This window comes from Podarcis pityusensis, assembly GCF_964106645.2.
Source record: "Podarcis pityusensis genome assembly, chromosome: 4".
Lineage (NCBI taxonomy): Eukaryota > Metazoa > Chordata > Lepidosauria > Squamata > Lacertidae > Podarcis > Podarcis pityusensis.
The window spans coordinates 16771462-16790509 of record NC_138027.1 but is presented as its reverse complement, the minus strand read 5'-3'; the positions used below and the strand labels follow the sequence as shown (position 1 = coordinate 16790509).

The 19048-nt window shown below is 42.2% G+C and overlaps 2 protein-coding genes across 7 annotated transcripts in view; one reads left to right on the top strand and one right to left on the bottom strand.

The window, feature by feature from the left end:
- CMTR2 (cap methyltransferase 2) overlaps positions 1-19048 on the top strand; it is a 203924-nt gene that overhangs the window by 165718 nt on the left and 19158 nt on the right. The window lies entirely within an intron of this gene.
- Positions 1-19048, bottom strand: part of CEP295 (centrosomal protein 295) — a 37111-nt gene that overhangs the window by 5390 nt on the left and 12673 nt on the right. For 3 of the 6 annotated variants that reach the window (XM_081001721.1, XM_081001724.1, XM_081001722.1), the window contains 17 exons: positions 17819-17959; positions 16164-16347; positions 14368-14517; positions 13058-13282; positions 11812-11918; positions 10532-10741; positions 9966-10081; positions 8840-9851; positions 7710-7887; positions 7107-7259; positions 6533-6748; positions 5333-5439; positions 4279-4426; positions 3851-4087; positions 2153-2286; positions 1590-1737; positions 323-981 (listed from right to left, as the gene is read on the bottom strand). In XM_081001721.1, coding sequence (XP_080857847.1) covers positions 323-981; positions 1590-1737; positions 2153-2286; positions 3851-4087; positions 4279-4426; positions 5333-5439; positions 6533-6748; positions 7107-7259; positions 7710-7887; positions 8840-9851; positions 9966-10081; positions 10532-10741; positions 11812-11918; positions 13058-13282; positions 14368-14517; positions 16164-16347; positions 17819-17959 — 4125 coding nt within the window. The remainder of the gene's footprint in view (positions 1-322; positions 982-1589; positions 1738-2152; positions 2287-3850; positions 4088-4278; positions 4427-5332; positions 5440-6532; positions 6749-7106; positions 7260-7709; positions 7888-8839; positions 9852-9965; positions 10082-10531; positions 10742-11811; positions 11919-13057; positions 13283-14367; positions 14518-16163; positions 16348-17818; positions 17960-19048) is intronic. The other 3 variants (XM_081001723.1, XM_081001725.1, XM_081001726.1) reach the window with 3 other exon arrangements.

Here is a 19048-nt window from a genome sequence, read left to right as displayed (position 1 = left end):
TTGGATGTGCACGATTTAATATAATTTGCACAGACATCACACATACCAATATTGTTGCAGCACTTGAGATGCCAAGCTATCTTGACATTTAGCTCAATATTCCTTTACATCTGCTGAAAATTCAAAAACCCCAATGGAGGCTTAGGTGCCGCAGATGACATTTCAGAAGGTTCACAGGTAAACCGCAGACCTTGTGCTGGCTCTCTGTGATTTAGGTCAATGCTCTACTTTCATCAATATGCTAAGAAAGGCAGGATTTGGACAGTTTCAGACTAAGACCCAACTTGATACCACATGCTACTTATAGTTTTAGTTCACTCACCCAGACTGGTACGTTTCTTGACAAAGAGGAACGTGAACTTTCAGCATGCATGGCAGTCAAATTTGGTTGCTGAAATGCATCTGGCACTCTGCCAGTTTGCTGCACAGAATTTTGCACAGGGCTCACTGAGAGCTTAGAGTTCATTTCTGGAGTCAAACTCGGCATCGTCTCTGTTGTTAGAGGACTCTGATCTCCCACAGTTTGCAAAGTACACTGAGAGAGATCAATTTCTAAATCCTCATTTACAGCTGCCTTTTCTGTAACTGTATTACACTTGCTGTCAGTTGATGCAGTGGGTAATTCAGCAAAATACGGGCTCTCTTCTTTTGTTGACATGCCTTCTTTCTCCGACTCTGTGGCCCCAAGAGCACTATTCCTTGTTCCATTATCTGGAACTAGCTGATAAAATGAGCCTCCATCTTCTGCTAGGCTTGGACTACGGAAATTTTCAATGGAAGAATAAAGGGTGGTGATCTCATCATTTCCCTGCTCCTCACACTGTGTGCTCTCAGGTGCGATATAGATACTGCTCCCATTAGTTTTACTCATTTCAAGGTTTCGTTCGGACTCCGCGCTGAAGGATCCATACTTCTCACCACTCTGTGGAAGCTCTCTTAAGGAAGATTGCAGAGGTAGGTGTTCAAACGATTCTTCGGCACCTGGAATGGAGAAACAAAAACAAAAATTCTAACCTGGATCAAAGCAGAACTGAATTTCAAGATGAGGTGGGGTGATTTCTTTTTCCTTTCTTCGTTAGAAACACAGGATACTAATTGCAGCTTAGTACAATACTGTACATGATTTGCATGCAACAGATTGCAGGTTAAATCCTGGTGTTTCCAAGTAGGGCTGGGAAAGATTCCCGGAACCCCTGAAGAGCAGCTGCCTGTTAGTGTCAACAGTACTGAGCTAGATGGGCATATGGTCTGACTTTGCATAAGGTCAGACTACTTGACTATATAGCCAAATACTGTCTACTCTGGCAGGTAGCGGCTTTCTAGGTTTTCAGGCAGAGAGGGGTCTTTCACATCACCTACTATCTTAACCTTTGACTAGAGATGCCAGAGACTGACTTTCTGACTAATTGCTGAATTATAAGGTAAAAAGGTAAAAGGTAAAGGACCCCTGGACGGTTAAGTTCAGTCAAAGGCAACTATTATGAATATTTATATTCATAAGCCAGTTTTTGGTGTTGCTGGTTTGTCGGATTCTATTAACCGGCAACCAGAACAGTTTCTGTCCTGTGAAGACCAAACGTAACAATTACCTTGACTCTGCTCCTTTGCCTCTTTGCCACTCTGTTGCGTTGGTGGAATATCACTTAGTTTTCCTGTACTGAGAAGAGAAAGGTTGTTGCTTCCTTCTTCCAAGCTGGAAGCTGTTAATTCGTGGCTCTTCAATAAGGTGGAATTCTGCTGACAGAAAAATGTGCGCAGGCAGAGAGAGACCAAGTGCGTTATGATAAATTTAAGAACTGAGACATTCAAATTATATTTTCAAGTAATATATCTGTTAAATGACAAGCCAACTGATAACATCCACTGTGGAATCTTACATGGCTATGCAGTAATCTGAAGATAATTCACATTCCCACAGAAGAAGGCCATGTGAAGATCTAACCTCTAGGGGTAAGGTGCGCTAAAGCTTGTCACCCACCAGGTAAGGAGGAAAGAAATCTCCTGGACTTGCCCCTACTTCCCCTGAATTTTGTAAGATTACAAACTGCTTCAACACTATAAATACCAGAAATGGTTTTATGTGAGAATAATAGTAATTAGTTCTTAACGGTAATAACCCGTGATGTATAGGAACAAACACTTTTTAAAATACCTTGCTTAGGTTCTTGCTGTTCTGAGAAAAGGTTGAGAGCGTATCAAAGTCAGGTCTTGGTTCCAAAGGCTTAAAAAGCTCACGGTGGAAATTTGGAAAACTTCTCTCAAGGTCAGTAGTATCGACTGCCAGATCTTAAAAAGGTTAAAAGGAAAATCGACTGTTGCCAAAACAGAATGCTTTACATCACACATCAAACACACTGGCAATGAGGCAGCACGTGCATTTAAAAATCAACAGCTAAACACTCTTTAATGCTTTCACACCTTCAAAGATGGTCTTCTGGGATAATCTCCACTCAATCCAGCAGTCTCAACAATTAAAAAGGTAAAGGGACCCCTGACCATTAGGTCCAGTCGTGACGGACTCTGGGGTTGCGGTGCTAAACTCACTTTATTGGCCAAGGAAGCCGGCGTACAGCTTCTGGGTCACGTGGCCAGCATGACTAAGCCGCTTCTGGCGAACCAGAGCAGCACACGGAAACACTGTTTACCTTCCCGCTGGAGCGGTACCTATTTATCTACTTGCACTTTGACGTGCTTTCGAACTGCTAGGTTGGCAGGAGCAGGGACCGAGCAATGGGTGCTCACCCCGTCGCGCGGATTCGAACCACGACCTTCTTATCAGCAAGTCCTAGGCTCTGTGGTTTAACCCACAGCGCTACCTGCGTCCCTTTCAACAATTAAAAGGTTGCACCAAATGGTCACAATCATTTAAAAATATGTATTAATTTATCATACTTTTCTAACGCCCTTAATCCTGTAGGACCCCCCAAGGCATGGTTATTAAAACTCTTAACACCCCAAACTATACAGCAGGAATGGGGAACCTGTGGCCCTTCAGATGCTGTGGGGAGTACAAACACTCATCACACCACTGGCTGTCAATCATGCTGGGTGGGGCTGCTGGGAGTTGTAGTCCAACTTTATCTGCAGGACCACAGGTTCCACATTCTGCTATACAGCAAAAACATTTCCATCAGTACACAGCAGCAACAGCCATAATACTCAACCCTATGCAATCTCTCAAAGGCCTGAATTTAAAAAATGTGTCTTAAGTTGATGCTAGAAAATTGTCAACAAGTAAGACAGCCATACTTCCAGGAGACAGAGTGCCATAACCAACCAGTAAGCCCCTATATCCCATATAGGGGTTATAGTCATTGGCAAGACTATGGGCTTTCCCCACAATCTCAAGGCTCCAAGTCACAAGGTGTAAAGACTAAGGAGAATCAACCACGTCAGCACCTCATTCCACCCATTTCTCCCAATCAGGGTGACCAAGGTGGTTTTCTGCGCCAAACCCAGAACTGAAGCCAGGTTGAAATGGGTATAGAGAGATGTATTTTTAGTATAGCTACAAAACTGTTGACCAACAATACAAACCGCAACAAGAATGGGAAATCCAAAAAGGAACTAGAAGCAGAAGGGGGTGGGGAGGTTATATAAAAAAAAGAGGTTCATTGAATCAACATGTTGCAGACTCTACTGGTCTTTGTTCCGTGAAATTCAGATATACATATTTCTCATGCTATCAAGCTATGGTATAGTATTATGATCTTATAAGCCTTATAAAGAAGAATTATGTTGCTTCGACAACACACAGGACAAGAAACAAAATTAATTTTTTTAAAAAATACAAATTCATTCCCTCTGAATACTTCCGAATTTGCTATTTTTCACCTTCTACTAACATTACCATGGGAAGAGAAGTTGCTTAAAGATGACCAGCTGAAATCTCTTGTATATTTGTCTATGATCTGTTGAATTTTACGTCGATCCGAGTGCAACATTTCTCCAAACAGATGGGAGCCAGGAGCTTCTGAAGGATCATCCTGTCTACACAGCAGAGAAACTGAAGGACCCAAAGCGGTATTTGCTTTCTCTTTCAAAGGAGAACTGAAATGACACGGTTGTTTCCTGCCTGAATGAGACTCTGCAAGACATAGCACAACCATGCTCAACTTCACAAAAAATTCCATGCAAATCAAGAAAATAAATGCTTTGATCCATAATTAAGAACCGTGCAACTTATTCAGACTACTCCACAGCACACTTTCATGTTGGACACAGCCATGTAAACAGAAAAACCCAGTCTATTGTATTACAGTTTGTAAGAAAATGTACCTGTATTGGCAAGACTTCTGTCAGGATTGGAATTGGCCATGAAGCTGGTAGCAGAAAGCGAAGATGAAGCGAAATAGCCACATGCTACCTGTTGTGTAGATGTCTGTGGACTTAATGAAGAAGGGCACCATTCTGTAGAAAGTGTTACCTAAGGCAATAATACATATGAAATGTAACGATTATGAATTCCAGAACCCCAAGTGCTCGGAATTGCAACACCTTTTGTTCTGAGCTCAGGTCAAGTGTATAAACCTCCACGTGTTCAATTGTCAGTACACATCAGGCTCATCATTGCTCAGTAAAGTCTCTCTGTCTCTCTCATTCATTCATTCACTCACTCAAATTCCACTCACTCATTCACTCGTTCCATTCACTCATTCGTTCAACAGGAACCATACATCACAAATCACCATGCTCTCAATTCAGACTTGTATTGCTTCCCAGAACAGTTTACAAATCATGCACCGCACAGACCAGCTGATCTCTTTGGCGCTCAGATTTGGCTAATTCTCATCACAGAGTCACCGATTAAGAGGCTCTCAGAGGAAAAGTGAAGCAATGCAAGACACAGTCATGCTTATTTACTAATGGAAAGTGGTTTGTGTCTTTTTCTAATGTTATGCAGTATAAGAGATGTAAACGTCAGGTTTTTAAAATAAGTAATACTATTCAAAATATAATGCCTTGTTTTCCAGATTATTCTTTTTAATCGTCAAAGAGAATTAAAGGACAATTTTAACTCCACAAATAAGGGAGGCAGACTGCGCAACTGGTGCTATATTCAGCAGTGCTGCGTTCCATTTAGTATTTTGTCACCAGAAAACTTTTGCAAAACAAAACTAGATATGAAATTTAAAGAAGAGCGGAGCTTTTCAGAGCTCCCTAAAGCAAAACCAAGAATGAACAGCGCTCACATCTGAATGCAAGTTTGTAATTAACAGTTCCAATTAACAATATTTTAAAAAAAAAAACCCCACAAAGATTAGAGAAAAGGAAGCAAGCTTGTTTAAAATAAATGCTGTGTATTACACGTTAAAACCCAGTGGTGACTAACCATACAATCAGGTCTAAATGAAGGATCGGGATACGTAGCTATTATCTTTCCAGTATCATCAGAGCTTGGTAAGCCTCGATCTCTAAGACGGAGTTCGTAGGAGTGGGCTGAACACACAAAAATAAAATAAATCAGAATGACAAAGAGTAGGAAAACAGCAAGCATTTATGAAGCTGAACAGGTTTTATTCCATAAGCCATTCTCACTTCTTCATTTCTGCCCAGGTTTGCTTCCTTCTATCAGAGAGTACATGCTCCGCTCCCATTTCATATGTTGCAATCTCACCTGCACACAGAGAGCATGTCCTTCATAGACTTTGTTTGGAAATGCCAGCTACTGCTCTGCAGAACAGGAGTGCTCTCAGGGGCTTAGAATGATTCATACCAGGACAGAAAGAAAACCTAACTTATTCAGAGCTGAAAATGTTCTAACAACCATTTAATACATTATGGCGTTATCCGTTTGATTTTAGGGGTGAAAATCAAGGTGCTGCTTTTGATAACAGGCCAGTAAACGGCTTCGGCTCAACAAACTGCCATGTTGTTGATCAGAAGTCCCCAAACTTTGGGGGCCTGGGGGCACATCTGGAAAACTAAGAAACTGCTGCCACTGTTGCAACATGGTCTGTTTTATGAGGAAGGACATGATACAAATTGGTTAAATAAATCAACAGAAACAAAAACAAACCCATTTCACAGACGAACCCCTCTCCTAAAACTGGACTAAACACTTACACATATCAAAACAAATAAAACACAGGTAACAAAACAGGCAACACCATTTCCCCAAAACAATGCCCCCCCTCCAAAAATCTAAAAGGTGCTTTTAAAAAAAAACAAAACAAAACTTGATTTTTTTTTTAATGGGGCAAGCGGACCTAACAGGCACCAAGAGGGGTGAGTGAAGGGCACTGTGTTGCCATCGGGTGCTATAATGGGGACCAAAGGAAGCTCTCAGCTATATTACCCATGCACCAAATTGAATCAACTTGTTATGGGAGCTATTGTGCAATGATGTAATGGCCTCCCCTTGGAGCTTAGGGCTTCTTCAGAAGCAGTGCCATGGCACATTAGCTTTCCATGGATCTAATATAAAGCAGACACAATATTTGGCTCAAGCTAAATTAGCATCATTAGGTTTGACGAGGCAGATTGCAAACCAAAAGGGCCCCCAACACATCCAAAAAGCAACACTTCTCACCCGAGTCACACAAGCCACCGGCTTCCATCGCTGACTTTTCACACCATAATTCACTGAACTGGATCTCACTTTCATCAGAACTTGGTTCTTGGCCATCCGCCGTAATTCTTAATAAATCTGTTTCTTCATGGAGATCTTCATCTAGACTGATGCTGGAATGCCACTTATGGGCCCTTGAAGCCAGGCAAGTATCTCCAGTAAGAGGTTCTCTGTAGCCTGCAAGTGTCAGTTGCCAATTGTTAGAAGTAAAGACCAATACTTGGCCGAACTTTTAAAATACCTTATTTCAATTAGAAGATTAAAAAAGGATCCCTTTTGAAAGCAGCTTGATTCTGCTGCTGTGCAGCCCTAACAGATTTTGTAGCGGCAATACCGTATTTTTGTAGGTTCCTTCTGCTCTAAGCACTACTTAATGAGAGGATATTGGATTTGTTCGCCAATCGTTACCTTGGAATTATGCTCCGCAATTTCTGACAAGTCTAGGAAAGGTCAGAAGCTTTGGGATTTTATGGCAAGAGAGGATGAGCCATAGCATGTAAGAACTTCTGATCAACACCACACTTTTACAATTTACCTGTAGAGGAAAGTCTGCCACTCCGTGGTGTGTCAAGTTCTGGTATAACGCTAAGTTCATGCTGTTCCAAATCGAGCCCTAGCTTTATTTTTGACAAAGGCGGCTTTGAAAGTCTCCATGTCTGTTCTCTTCCCCAGGTGTCTTGAAATCGCTCTGTAAAGTAAAGGTAAGTTCAGGTGACCTGCAACTGATATAGCAGCTGGAACACTGAGCTACAAACTAAGAGCTCCCCAGTTAACATTTCACTTGTACTCAGCCTGAGGCATGTCATTCTCTCGGCAATCCAAGGAAAACAATACTTACCTTTGTTCCATGGCTGGGAAACACTATTACCCTACTAGGTAGGTGCCTGCAGGCATCAGGTTACACCTGGGATTCTGATCCCCCTTTTTGAAAACCTGTGTTTCACTTAAGGCATGAAATAGGTCCTTTTTTAAAAAAATGGGATCAGCCAGTTCACCCTAGAATCCCTGATGAAGAGTTCTGGAGAGCTCGAAAGCTTGTGCAGTATATTTTGTTCCAAGTCAGATCAATCTGAAGGAAGAAGGGAAGTCAAAACAAGACACAAAAGCAGGTTAACTTGACATATCGAAAGGTGCTTACCAATCTGTTCATTTGGACAAACACTATGAAACAAAATGTCCTTTTCAGAATGACTGCTCATATCAGCAACGTGAACCATTTCTTGGTTGCTGTCTTTTGCTCCTAGTGTTGGCAGCAGATGGAAGTCATCAGTCTCTCGCTGCTCTGTCATATCTCTGCATGTGCTGGACTGTCCTGCCTATAAGTAGAAATGAAGAGTACCTAAACACAAGCATTTTTTCCCCACTATAAAGCATCACACACATCCAAGAGATGATTAGATATTTAGACCAATTCTATGGTTGCTTACTTATAAGTTCTACTGTGTTTAATGGGGTTTACTCCCAAGTAAATGCGCACCAAATTGCAACCTATACATAGAACTGGAGCAGCCTTATTACTAATCCATCTACCCAGGAGTGTGTCTGCCAGAAAGAGGCTAGATCCTTTAACTAAACATTAAAAGTTTTGAATCTGGGATCTCCAAATTGCAAAGGATGCACTCCACCACTGAACTGCACATGTTGCCTCTTTTCCAGGGACTTTCAGTTATGTTCATAGAGCTGATTCAGAATAAAAAAGCTAAGATTAAAAAATGATTGCAAAAATGCTCTTCCATTAATACACTGAAGAAGGGAGGAACATTTTCCTTTAAAACTGTGGCAAGAATAGAGCTAATGGGAAGTGTGTGGGTGAGAGAGAGAAGCAGAAATGTTTTCTGAGGCCTGAAATAGAAGCATTCATAACTTTAAGGGGAAATTGGTATTTTCTCCCAAAGTTATGAGTGAAATACTTCCAAAAGCTGTGCTTTGAAAATATTGTTACAGCCAACTCACATTGCTGCCACAGTAGTTGTTTGAACAAAGGCATTTAAAATTTAATATACCAAAATTATATGGTAAATTATACTCTTCACATACTTAAAAACAGAAATATTTAGGATACATTTCAGTGCTCCCCAAAAGATCACCCCACTAAAAAACAGACTTCATCATTTCCAGAAATTGTACATCTCTAGACAAGAGTTGACTGAAACGATGGCAACGAAAGTGCAGCTACTCAAAGTTTAGGAAAACAAATCAAGAGATGTTCTCATTCTGAATTAAACTGAAGAACATTCAAAATGTTTTCATGCCATGTAAAAAGCATACCTTTTTAATAAACTCCTTTAAAGCTTCCTGCTGCTGTTCCATTTGTTGTTTCAGCTGAGTATGTTTTTTCATGAGCAAGTCCTCTTGTACCTTCTGCCGAGAAAGAAGAGCTTCCCTTTGCTTATCTAGCTGCTCTTGTAGTTCTTTCAAGTGTTCTTGCTGAGCTTGAATGCTCTCAGAGGAAGACATCATTCTGTCCCTTAATTCCACTATATCAGAATAACCGGGCATGGATCCACTTCCATTTTTTAATGCGTAGGATTCCTGGGTCTTTTGACTCTCGCTAGAAACAAAGGAAAGCACAGACGAGAGGGGCCGCAAAGGAGGGAGGTTAGATTGCTCCAAGGTTGTTCTTGTCCAACTTTTGGGAGGTATGTGCTGGTGCTTTAAGGTTGCTGGGAGGAGAATCTTCTCCACTGAAGGTGCATGAGACGTCCGTTTATCAGACCAGAGTGTTTCTGCAGACACAGAAGAGCTGCCCACAGGGAAAGTGAACGGGGCATGTTGTGTTTGAGCCACCGGCTGAGTTGTAACAGAAGTGTCCTGTGACTTAAGCGTTAATGATTCTGGAATGCTGTGAAATTCCAATGACTGTGCTGAAGGTGTCTCCACTGCGCCCAGTTCTTCTGTCTGTTGGCGTGAACCGTAAGCCTGTGTCAACTGAAAAAGCCTTTGACCCTCCAGAGTACCTACATGCCCGCTGCCGACATCAAACCGTTGTTCTGTTCCCCCCTGCTCTGATGATGGCACTGCCAACATCCAAGGCAGTTTTGAATGCTCAACTGACTCTTGTACAGGAGCAGTCCCAAATGGCTGGTCCGCTGCTAGATTAACTCTCTGCAAACCACGATATCCTTGTAATTTTGATGGCGCGTCAGGGACAGAATCTTGCTGTGCAAGTCTGTTAGCAGGACCTAACAATGACGCAGAAACTGAGCGGTATCTCTGTTTCAGCTTGTTCTGATACTCATGCAGACGCTTCCTGGCTTCTTCCACTGACACTCTGTGCATCCTAAAAGAGACACACACATATATATATTTGAGCAGATAACACTTTTCAGGAGCAGCACTGCCAAGATAGCATCAAACAGGTAGCCAGGAATCTCTTGTGTTGACAGAAAAATACCTGTTTTGGATTAGAAGGCGTTGCTGATAGTCGCGAATCATCTGTATATGATCGTCCTCTGTATGATCGCCCTCTACAGAACTGCCGGCTGCCTGTAGCTCTACGGCTCTTTCAAGCTAAAGAGAAATTAAATGAAGAAAATATCAAGCACTGTGCAAAAAGCAATCATTTGAATCAGTTCTGTGGGGAACAGTTAGTTTCTGTTTCAAAGCCAACAGCGGTCACAATATGACAGTATTTACTGAGGTGGGTTTTCTTTGAGGGTAGCCATATGCTTTACATGTATGGTGTGGATCCACCGTTATAAATACATCCAAACTGGGGGTCATGATTTGTTTTGCTCCAAACAAACCACGATCTTAAGCAAAAGCTTATGAATCATGGTCTCTTTGAGCAGAATCCACCATTTCAAGGGGAAAACTGTGGTTTGTTGCTCCTGCTCATGAGCTGGCAGGAGTGATCTTCATTTTCACACGGAAGCATCATCTATGGCTTAGTATGATGTGAACAGCCACAGAATTAGCAAATCCAGCATTATGTCAGACAAAACAACTTTTCTCCTTCACCTTATGTTGTACTTCCTGCTGCTGGTGCACAAAGGGGACCCTAATACCCACTTGTTCCGTTTGGGATTCTTGATCTTTCATTTCTTGCTCTTTTTTAAATTCCTGCTCCTGGTGCTGCAACTGAGCCTTCAGAAAATCGGCCTCCAGACGTTTTTTCTGCTGTTCAATTTGCTGAAGCAATGCCAACTGCTGTTGCTTTTGGTGCTCTATCTAGTCAAATGAATAGCAATTCTGTATGTCAGTCACAGAAGGAATCCATGGTACACAATGAACCTCCCATTAAATAAATTCTCTGACAGAACAACATTTATCACAAGTATTAATTTGGATAAAATATAGAATCATAAAATAGTCATCAAAAGATTCTTGTAAAAACTATACTGCATCCTTGTAATTAAACCTATGGAAACAACACTGAGAATAAATAATAACACCCATAACTTTACAATACAGCTTTGAATTGTATGATATTGCAATCATATCGTAGTGATCACAGATGTCTAAGAAAAGGAAGAGTGAAACCTAGAAATTAAATTGAAGTTAACTGGATATTTAAGACTGACTTCTATGCATTCCTGGCATTGTGACTGTCACAAGTTTGAAACCATGCAAGTACAAGCTTACATTAGCAATTATTCTTGGCTGTCAGAAGGAAAGAAACGAGAGAGCCCTTTCAGTTGTGTAGGTTTCCATTCCTCTCACCCCACTGAGTAGAGCAGGGATAGGAATCTCAGGAAGGGCAGGGTGGGGAGGCAGGCTACACCCCCTCCCAAACCACCCACTTGTGTGTTGTTGCCTTGCTGCAATGTGCCCTTGAACTCTGATAACTGCTTGCCTGGAGGATAGAGGTGTCTGTGTAGAAACTAGGGTACTTTACAAAGGTGTATTTGCATTCATTGCTCCACCCACTTTTGCCTCTGACCCTGGAAGGCTGTCCAGAAGGGAATGTGGAAACTCAGGCAAAAAAGGTTTCCCATCCCAGGTGTAGGTAGAGAACAGTTAAAGCTATTGTGCAGGTCACTGTGGGAAGCAGCAGGGTGCTTTTGTGTTTCAGACTTTTTCATTATCTTGACGTTTAGCCTTAATTGTTCTTGAAATGAGTTTTCTGACATTCAGTTTCCTGTAATTTGAAATCGAAACACTAGTGACTTAAGTGCCCCATCTTATTGGTGTTAATTCATATTCTGCTCTTCATTATTCACACAACCCCAGAGGGAAGGACAACACGGGCATATCAGAATGGAACTGCCACACTGCTGTAGACTGAAAAACAGTTATACCTGGTTTTGTCTTTCTGCTTCCTTTCTGAGTTTAGTTGCTTGTTCTTGTGGGTGATCTAGAACTACATTTCCAGCAACAATACTTTGGTCCAGTGTCTGCGGCAGTTCTAAGTAGACACACATATAACATGACTATATAGTAGATTAAGGATAGTTACTCATGTTAGACCCTGCATCATTTTATATAATTTATTCTTTTAATTTCTATGCCACCGTTCATCTGAGATCACAGGGCAGTTTACAATATAAAAACACAAAAAATACAGCATAGACTTAGTTCTTGTGATAACAAATTAAATATAAAGTCCTCTTATAATTTATGACAGTCATACTGATGCCACCACTGCTGGTCAGCTTCCAAAGAGGTGTTTCAGCTCACAGAAGGGGTTTGTGCCCTCACCCTGTCCCCTAATCTAGCTTTTTTTTTTTCCTGCTGGCAGGAAAAACAGTTATTTGAAGGGGTGTAGGATTAATTCTGTGTCCAGGGCAGCTGTCTACCAGCTCCACCTGGTACGCAGGCTGAGATCCTACCTGCCTGTGGACTGTCTTGCCAGAGTGTGAATGCTCTGGTTATCTCCCGCTTGGACTACTGCAATGCGCTCTACGTGGGGCTACCTTTGAAGGTGACCCCGAAACTGCAATTAATCCAGAATGTGGCAGCTAGACTGGTGACTGGGAGTGGCTGCCGAGACCATATAACACCGGTCCTGAGAGATCTGCACTGGCTCCCAGTACGTTTCCGAGCACAATTCAAAGTGTTGGTGCTGACCTTTAAAGCCCTAAATGGCCTCGGTCCTGTATACCTGAAGGAGCATCTCCACCTCCATCATTCAGCCCGGACACTGAGGTCCAGCACCGAGGGTCTTCTGGCGGTTCCCTCACTGCGAGAAGTGAGGTTACAAGGAACCAGGCAGAGGGCCTTCTCGGTAGTGGCGCCTGCCCTGTGGAACATCCTCCCATCAGATGTCAAGGAAATAAGCAGCTATCCTATTTTTAAAAGACATCTGAAGGCAGCCCTGTTTAGGGAAGTTTTTAATATTTAATTTAATGCTGTATTGTTTTTAACACTCGACTGGGAGCCGCCCAGTGTGGCTGGGGAAACTCAGCCAGATGGGTGGTGGTGGTGGTGGTGGTGGTGGTTGTTTGCCCCTTTGGCTCACAAATTAGTTTCACAGTTCTTTGAATCCTGCTCATCATCATAGTCAGTTTTAATTCCTAAGTGCAAAAAACCCCCACACGAACATACCCCTGGCTTCAGAGACAGGATCACTCTTTGGTTCAGGCTCAGATTCGGAGTCGTATAATCTTCTCTCTCTACTAGAAATTGTTCCAGATTCAATTGATTCAATTTCACTTGTAATTTCTGGTTCACTTCCTGTTGTCCAATGGTCTTTTTGGTTCCTGATCTTGTTTAGCAATTTTTTAAGAGCCAATTTTGACTGAGGCTCGGGTGGCTTTTCAACTTCACTACCTAAAATAAACAAACAGTACATGTGTGAGCAAGAAAACCAAGGAAGCTGTTCTTACAAGAGAGTAACCCATGCAACTCATAGTTTGGTGTGACATTCATATGTGGTAAATATGTTAAGGCCTGGCATCACTGGACAGGACCTGCATAGGCCAGAGTCACTTTCAAGTGACGAATATACAGAGGAGGGCAACCAAGATAATAAAGGGTGTGGAAGCTAAGCCTTTGGAAGGATGGTTGATGGAAAAGAGGAGACTGAGAGGGTGATATGACAGCCATCTTCAAATATCTCTGGGCTGTTACATGGAAGATGGAGCAAGCTTGTTTTCTGCTGCTCCAGAGGGTAGGACCCAAACCAATGGATTCAAATGGTAAGAAAAGATGTTCCGAGTAGGCATAGGGAAGAACTTTCTGATAGTAATAGCTGTTTGGCAGTGGAAACAGACTGCTTTGCAAGGTGGTGTACTCTGCATAATGGGAGGCTTTTAAGCAGAGACTGGATGGCCATCTGTTAGGGATTATTTAGCTGTGATCCCTGCATCACATGGGGTTGGACTAGATGACCCTTTGGGGTCCCTTACAGTTCCAAAGTTCCAGTTCTACAGTTCCGAGGTTCTGAATTTTGAACAGATTACAAACTCATGAAACAGGCTGAAGTTTGCCAACCCATGTCAATCGTTATTTCTTGTTACAAATATGAAATGTTTCAGTACTCTACCCTGTCACATGCACTCTTAATCTCTGGCACGTATAACCTTAGACTTTGCAGTGCCACCAAACTGCACATTCCTCCCCAAGGTCACATGGTTAACAAGACAATTCTGAAACCACTGAGCAGGATCCAACTCAACCCACTGAAATTTCTCAAGTTTACTGATTCAAATAGGGCTACTCCAAATATGACTAGCATTTTGTATCACCCAAGAGTCATACGCCAGTGTTTGGCAAGATATGCATCAATGTTTATTTCTATCCTTATCATTTGACAGCTGCTTTATACCATCTTATATCCAGTAGTGAATATAACTGATAGGCCATACTTGTTTTCTAAGTGAATATTAATTAATAAGAATCAAGTTTTCTCTTACTACTTGGCTCACTGTCCTTCACCTCATCCGACAAACTTGGTGGCACCTCAAACACAGAACCTGGCTCCTGGGAAAGTTCCAGCTCATCATCTTGAGATCTACTTGGCAAGGGCTGTGGGTCAAGGTGCAAAATAAGGTCTCCTTTCATTTCTGTGTAAAGAAATTAGACCATATGAAACCAACACACAACATTCTCTACTGAAAATTCCAACTACAGAGGAGGTGAGCAGTAGACATTTAATAATGTTTTTTTAATCACACAATGCCAAGGAAAGTGAAGCTATGAAGCAAGATATTCAATTACACTAAAGACCAATTCAGAAGAACAACTATTTCTCTTACCACTAATGACTATCACTTAACATAAATTTATATTGTAGTGAAGCAACATGTAATGAAACTTCAGTCAATAACAAGTTGCAACATGGGCAATATGGATGCCAGAATTCATTGTAAATATCACATTTGTAACAAAAATGCAAAAGTGTTACCCATCTAAGAATCCTTAGAGATCCCCAAATTGAAATGGTTTTTGAGTTTAAACCAGTACATTACAAACAAAGTACACTACCTATGGTAGGGAAAATAAATAAGTTATCTGGGATGCTCTGTCCAATAAAGTCCTGTATTATATATGTGAAAATTAGTTCACTGGGGCAGAAGCTGTGATATGGCGATTCCAGAGCAGCCCTAAAATAATCCTAGTAACTGAGAATATTCAACTGTAGGCCCAAGATGGAGAATCTGTGACCCTGCAGGTGTCAATGGACTGTCAGCCCTGACCATTAGTTATACAGTAATACCTCTGGTTGCGAACCGTCCTCATTGCGAACGCGTCGGGTTATGAGCTCCGCTAACCCGGAAGTAGCTGCTCCTGGTAGCGAACTTTGCCCCGGGATGCAAGCAGAAATCGCGCACCAGAGGCGTGCACGCAGTGGGAGGCCCCATTCACGAAAGTGCACCTCAGGATAAGAATGGTTTCCGGTTATGAACGGACCTCCAGAATGAATTAAGTTCATAACCCGAGGTACCACTGTACTAGTTGGGACTGAAGGAACTTTGGAATCCAACCTAAACTGGAGGGTCACAGGTTCCCCAACCCTGCTGTAGGCCTAAAGTAGTACTGTGGTACCTCAGGTTAAGTACTTAATTCGTTCCGGAGGTCCGTTCTTAACCTGAAACTGTTCTTAACCTGAAGCACCACTTTAGCTAATGGGGCCTCCTGCTGCCGCTGCGCTGCCGGAGCACGATTTCTGTTCTTATCCTGAAGCAAAGTTCTTAACCTGAAGCACTATTTTTGGGTTAGTAGAGTCTGTAACCTGAAGCGTATGTAACCTGAGGTACCACTATATTCCCCCAATCTGTGCTGGTGTGGAGTTTTCAATGGAAGATGAGCTTCTATGAAAAACCAATGGAACTGGCTAGGGACTACACAGAAGATTATATCATTGATCTTTCCAAAGCAGTGGTTTTCTAATTTCCTGTTTCTCCTAATCAATTTGTCTAGTGAAGTCCCCCCTGAAATCTGCCACAGAGAAACCAATAAACAGCATTGTGTGTATGCCAAAATAGGCATTCAGATGATGGGATGCACTGGCCAGGCCTGCTGGGCTTCACCACTGCCCTTTGGAAAATGACTGTGCAATACAGAATATGCTCAGCCAATGTAAAACATAACGGTGGGCAAGCTTGTGTCTTTCAGGGAAGACTGCCTGACATTACTCCAATCTCCAATAAGCGGCAAAGGAATCTCTGGGTTCCCCATAACAGTCCAAAAGTCACTTATAAATACTTACTCCTGTCTCCAGTATACATGTCTTCGAAGGCACACTCCAGCTCTCTCTGCCATTCTTCCCTGATTTCCACACGCTTGTAGGGCGGCTGAAACAACTGAGGTGGCATCTGGGCAACAATCTGTCTTCTGCGTGCAAGGTCCATATTCTGCATATGTTCGAGCTCTTTCATTAGCTTTTCCCTGTCCTTTAACAGCAGAAAAAAATGTCCTATTAATAAGCTGTCACACAAACCAAGCCAGTTTATTTGACAGAGTGAAGATACTTTTAAAGCTCTGATGATGATTGCTTAATGTTGGGTACTTTCTGAAGACTCTCAGTTAGCAGGTCATAAAATTAATTTTAGAGGAGCGGCATTTATTCATGTAAATTACACTCTGCTGGACAGACAAGTTTGAATATATGCATGCACACACACACAAACAGTAGGCAGGGAAATGGAAGCTATCCATTTCAATAAGTACAAATGATGTTGTTGAGTTTTCTGCTAAATATACCGCTTTAAAAGCAACCTGCAATTCCTTTAAAAAGGGGGACTGTAATCTACTGCACATGATTTATAGATTAAATGCAGACATTTATTAGTCATACTTCATTATCAAACGTCAGCTTCATTTGAAGATATTAAGTGTATAATTTCAGAAGGCATATTTTGTTAATTATCACTTAAAATGAAATATTGTTTCCTTTCCCCACAACACCAGGTGCATTAAAATTCCATTAAATATTCTGTGAAGACAAGCCCACATTATTCCCCCTTAATATCCTAGCTTTCTAGTGCATCTGCTGAATTAATACAGCCACGAGAAATAAATCTCAAATGCAGGAAGCTGAAGTTATAGAGCAGAGAGAACAAGGGTTGGGCTTTTTAATATGTCACCTCTTAGTACCCACTAGAAGTCAGACCTACAGGACAACCCCCAAGTAAGCGAAACACTGGAAACAAGTGCATTGATTTTACCTGCTTTTTACATTAGCTTTAAAGCCTTCATTTCTTTAATAGACTTAATTCCATTGTGATTTTCAACATGGTACACTTTTTTATTATTCCACATTGGCTTGGGTGCTGAGTTGGCAGAGAGGGGAACTGCTGAAAACTGAGTAGAGGCACCTTTCAGGAGGGCTTTTATGAAAGAAGCAAGAATGAACTCCTTCTCCTCCTACTCACTGAACTCAGGATCCGTTCCTTTATATCTTTGTGTAACTACACCGGAATAGGTAGCTACATTCTGTGAAAGTAGGTCATGCTGAAAAGAATTCTAGCTGTATTGAAGTTCAACTCTGAAGTACCTGCACAATGCAGTTAAAAAACAACAACCCTCTTCTCCCATATATTAGAATGCTTTGCGTTTCATCAATCTTACGCCCACAAATGCCAAACCTTACCTACCCTGAGGCCTGAATTACTTCAGCGTGGCTTTCTAAATGTTCAACTATATTTCATCTTTGACAGTGGAAAGAACATTGCACACCGTGAACCTAGAAACTGAGGATAAGCACTACGAACGCTTTAAGGGCTTGAACTTTAAACAATCCATTATTTCAGAATCTTTCTGGAGAAAGGTTAGGTGATTGTACTTTGAATTCATTAAATATACAGTGCCCAATTTGCTATTATTACTCATCTGATGTTGGGAGAATGTTTCTACTTTGCTTACCCGTGCAAGACGGACCATCTTCAAGGCATGCTTCCCTCTTAGGCGAGCTTTTTCTTGCTGTTCTCTCCTCTCTCTCTCTTCATTGCTTTGCAGTCCTTCCTTCCGTTTGGCTTCCACCTTGGCAAGTAACCGAGCATCTGGCTGGGAGTCAACCAGCAACAAGTTAGGAATTACAAGTTCTACGGTGCCTCAAAAGACTATACCCAGAAGTATAGTTTTGTAGGTAAAAGGTAAAGGTAAAGGGACCCCTGACCATTAGGGTTGTGACTCTGGGGCTGTGGCGCTCATCTCGCTTTATTGGCCGAGGGAGCCGGCCTACAGCTTCCGGGTCATGTGGCCAGCATGACTAAGCCGCTTCTGGCAAACCAGAGCAGCGCACAGAAATGCCGTTTACCTTCCCGCCGGAGCGGTACCTATTTATCTACTTGCACTTTGTGCTTTCAAACTGCTAGGTTGGCAGGAGCAGGGACCGAGCAACGGGAGCTCACCCCGTCGCGGGGATTCGAACCGCCGACCTTCTGAACGGCAAGTCCTAGGCTCTGTGGTTTAACCCACAGCGCCACCCGTGTCCCCAGGTAAAAGGTATTGAACCCAAATACATTTGGGACTAACTTCCCCACCCAACTACCCAAGGGTGGCCCTCAAACAATATGTCAAGTCTCTGTGATTTCAACCTCAATTAGACAGTAAACTATAAGGAAATAATGTACTGTTCAGTCTGGCAACTGATTCAGTGGCACAGCCTAACAGAGCAGCAACTGTGTGCCCTACTAAGGGCAACAGCTCTGCAGAATGGAAAATAATTCAGTAAATTGTGTGAGGTGTGGGAGGACTGCAGCAGAATATATCGGGGACCTCCGAAGGACCCCATAAGAGCCTGCTATAAGAGCATGACGTCCCTGCTTCTGGTTTAATCAAATGAGAAACTGCTGCTAGAGTTAAACACAAAATAGTGGGAAGAAGGAAACAATGAGAGGCAGAGAACACATGAACTTAAGAAGAGCCTGCTGAATTAGGCCAAAGACCCATCTTGTCCAGGACCCTGTTTGTGCAATGGCCAACCAAATGGAAGCAGCACTCCCCCCAGTTGCATACCATGTTGAAGTGGTGCTTCCTTTTGTGTGTCCTGAATTTTCAAATATTCTACTTCATTTAATGAGGGAAGGGGTTGCAGTTCAGCAGTAGAGCATCTGCTTTCATGCAGAAGGTAAGTTCCATTTCCCACAGACA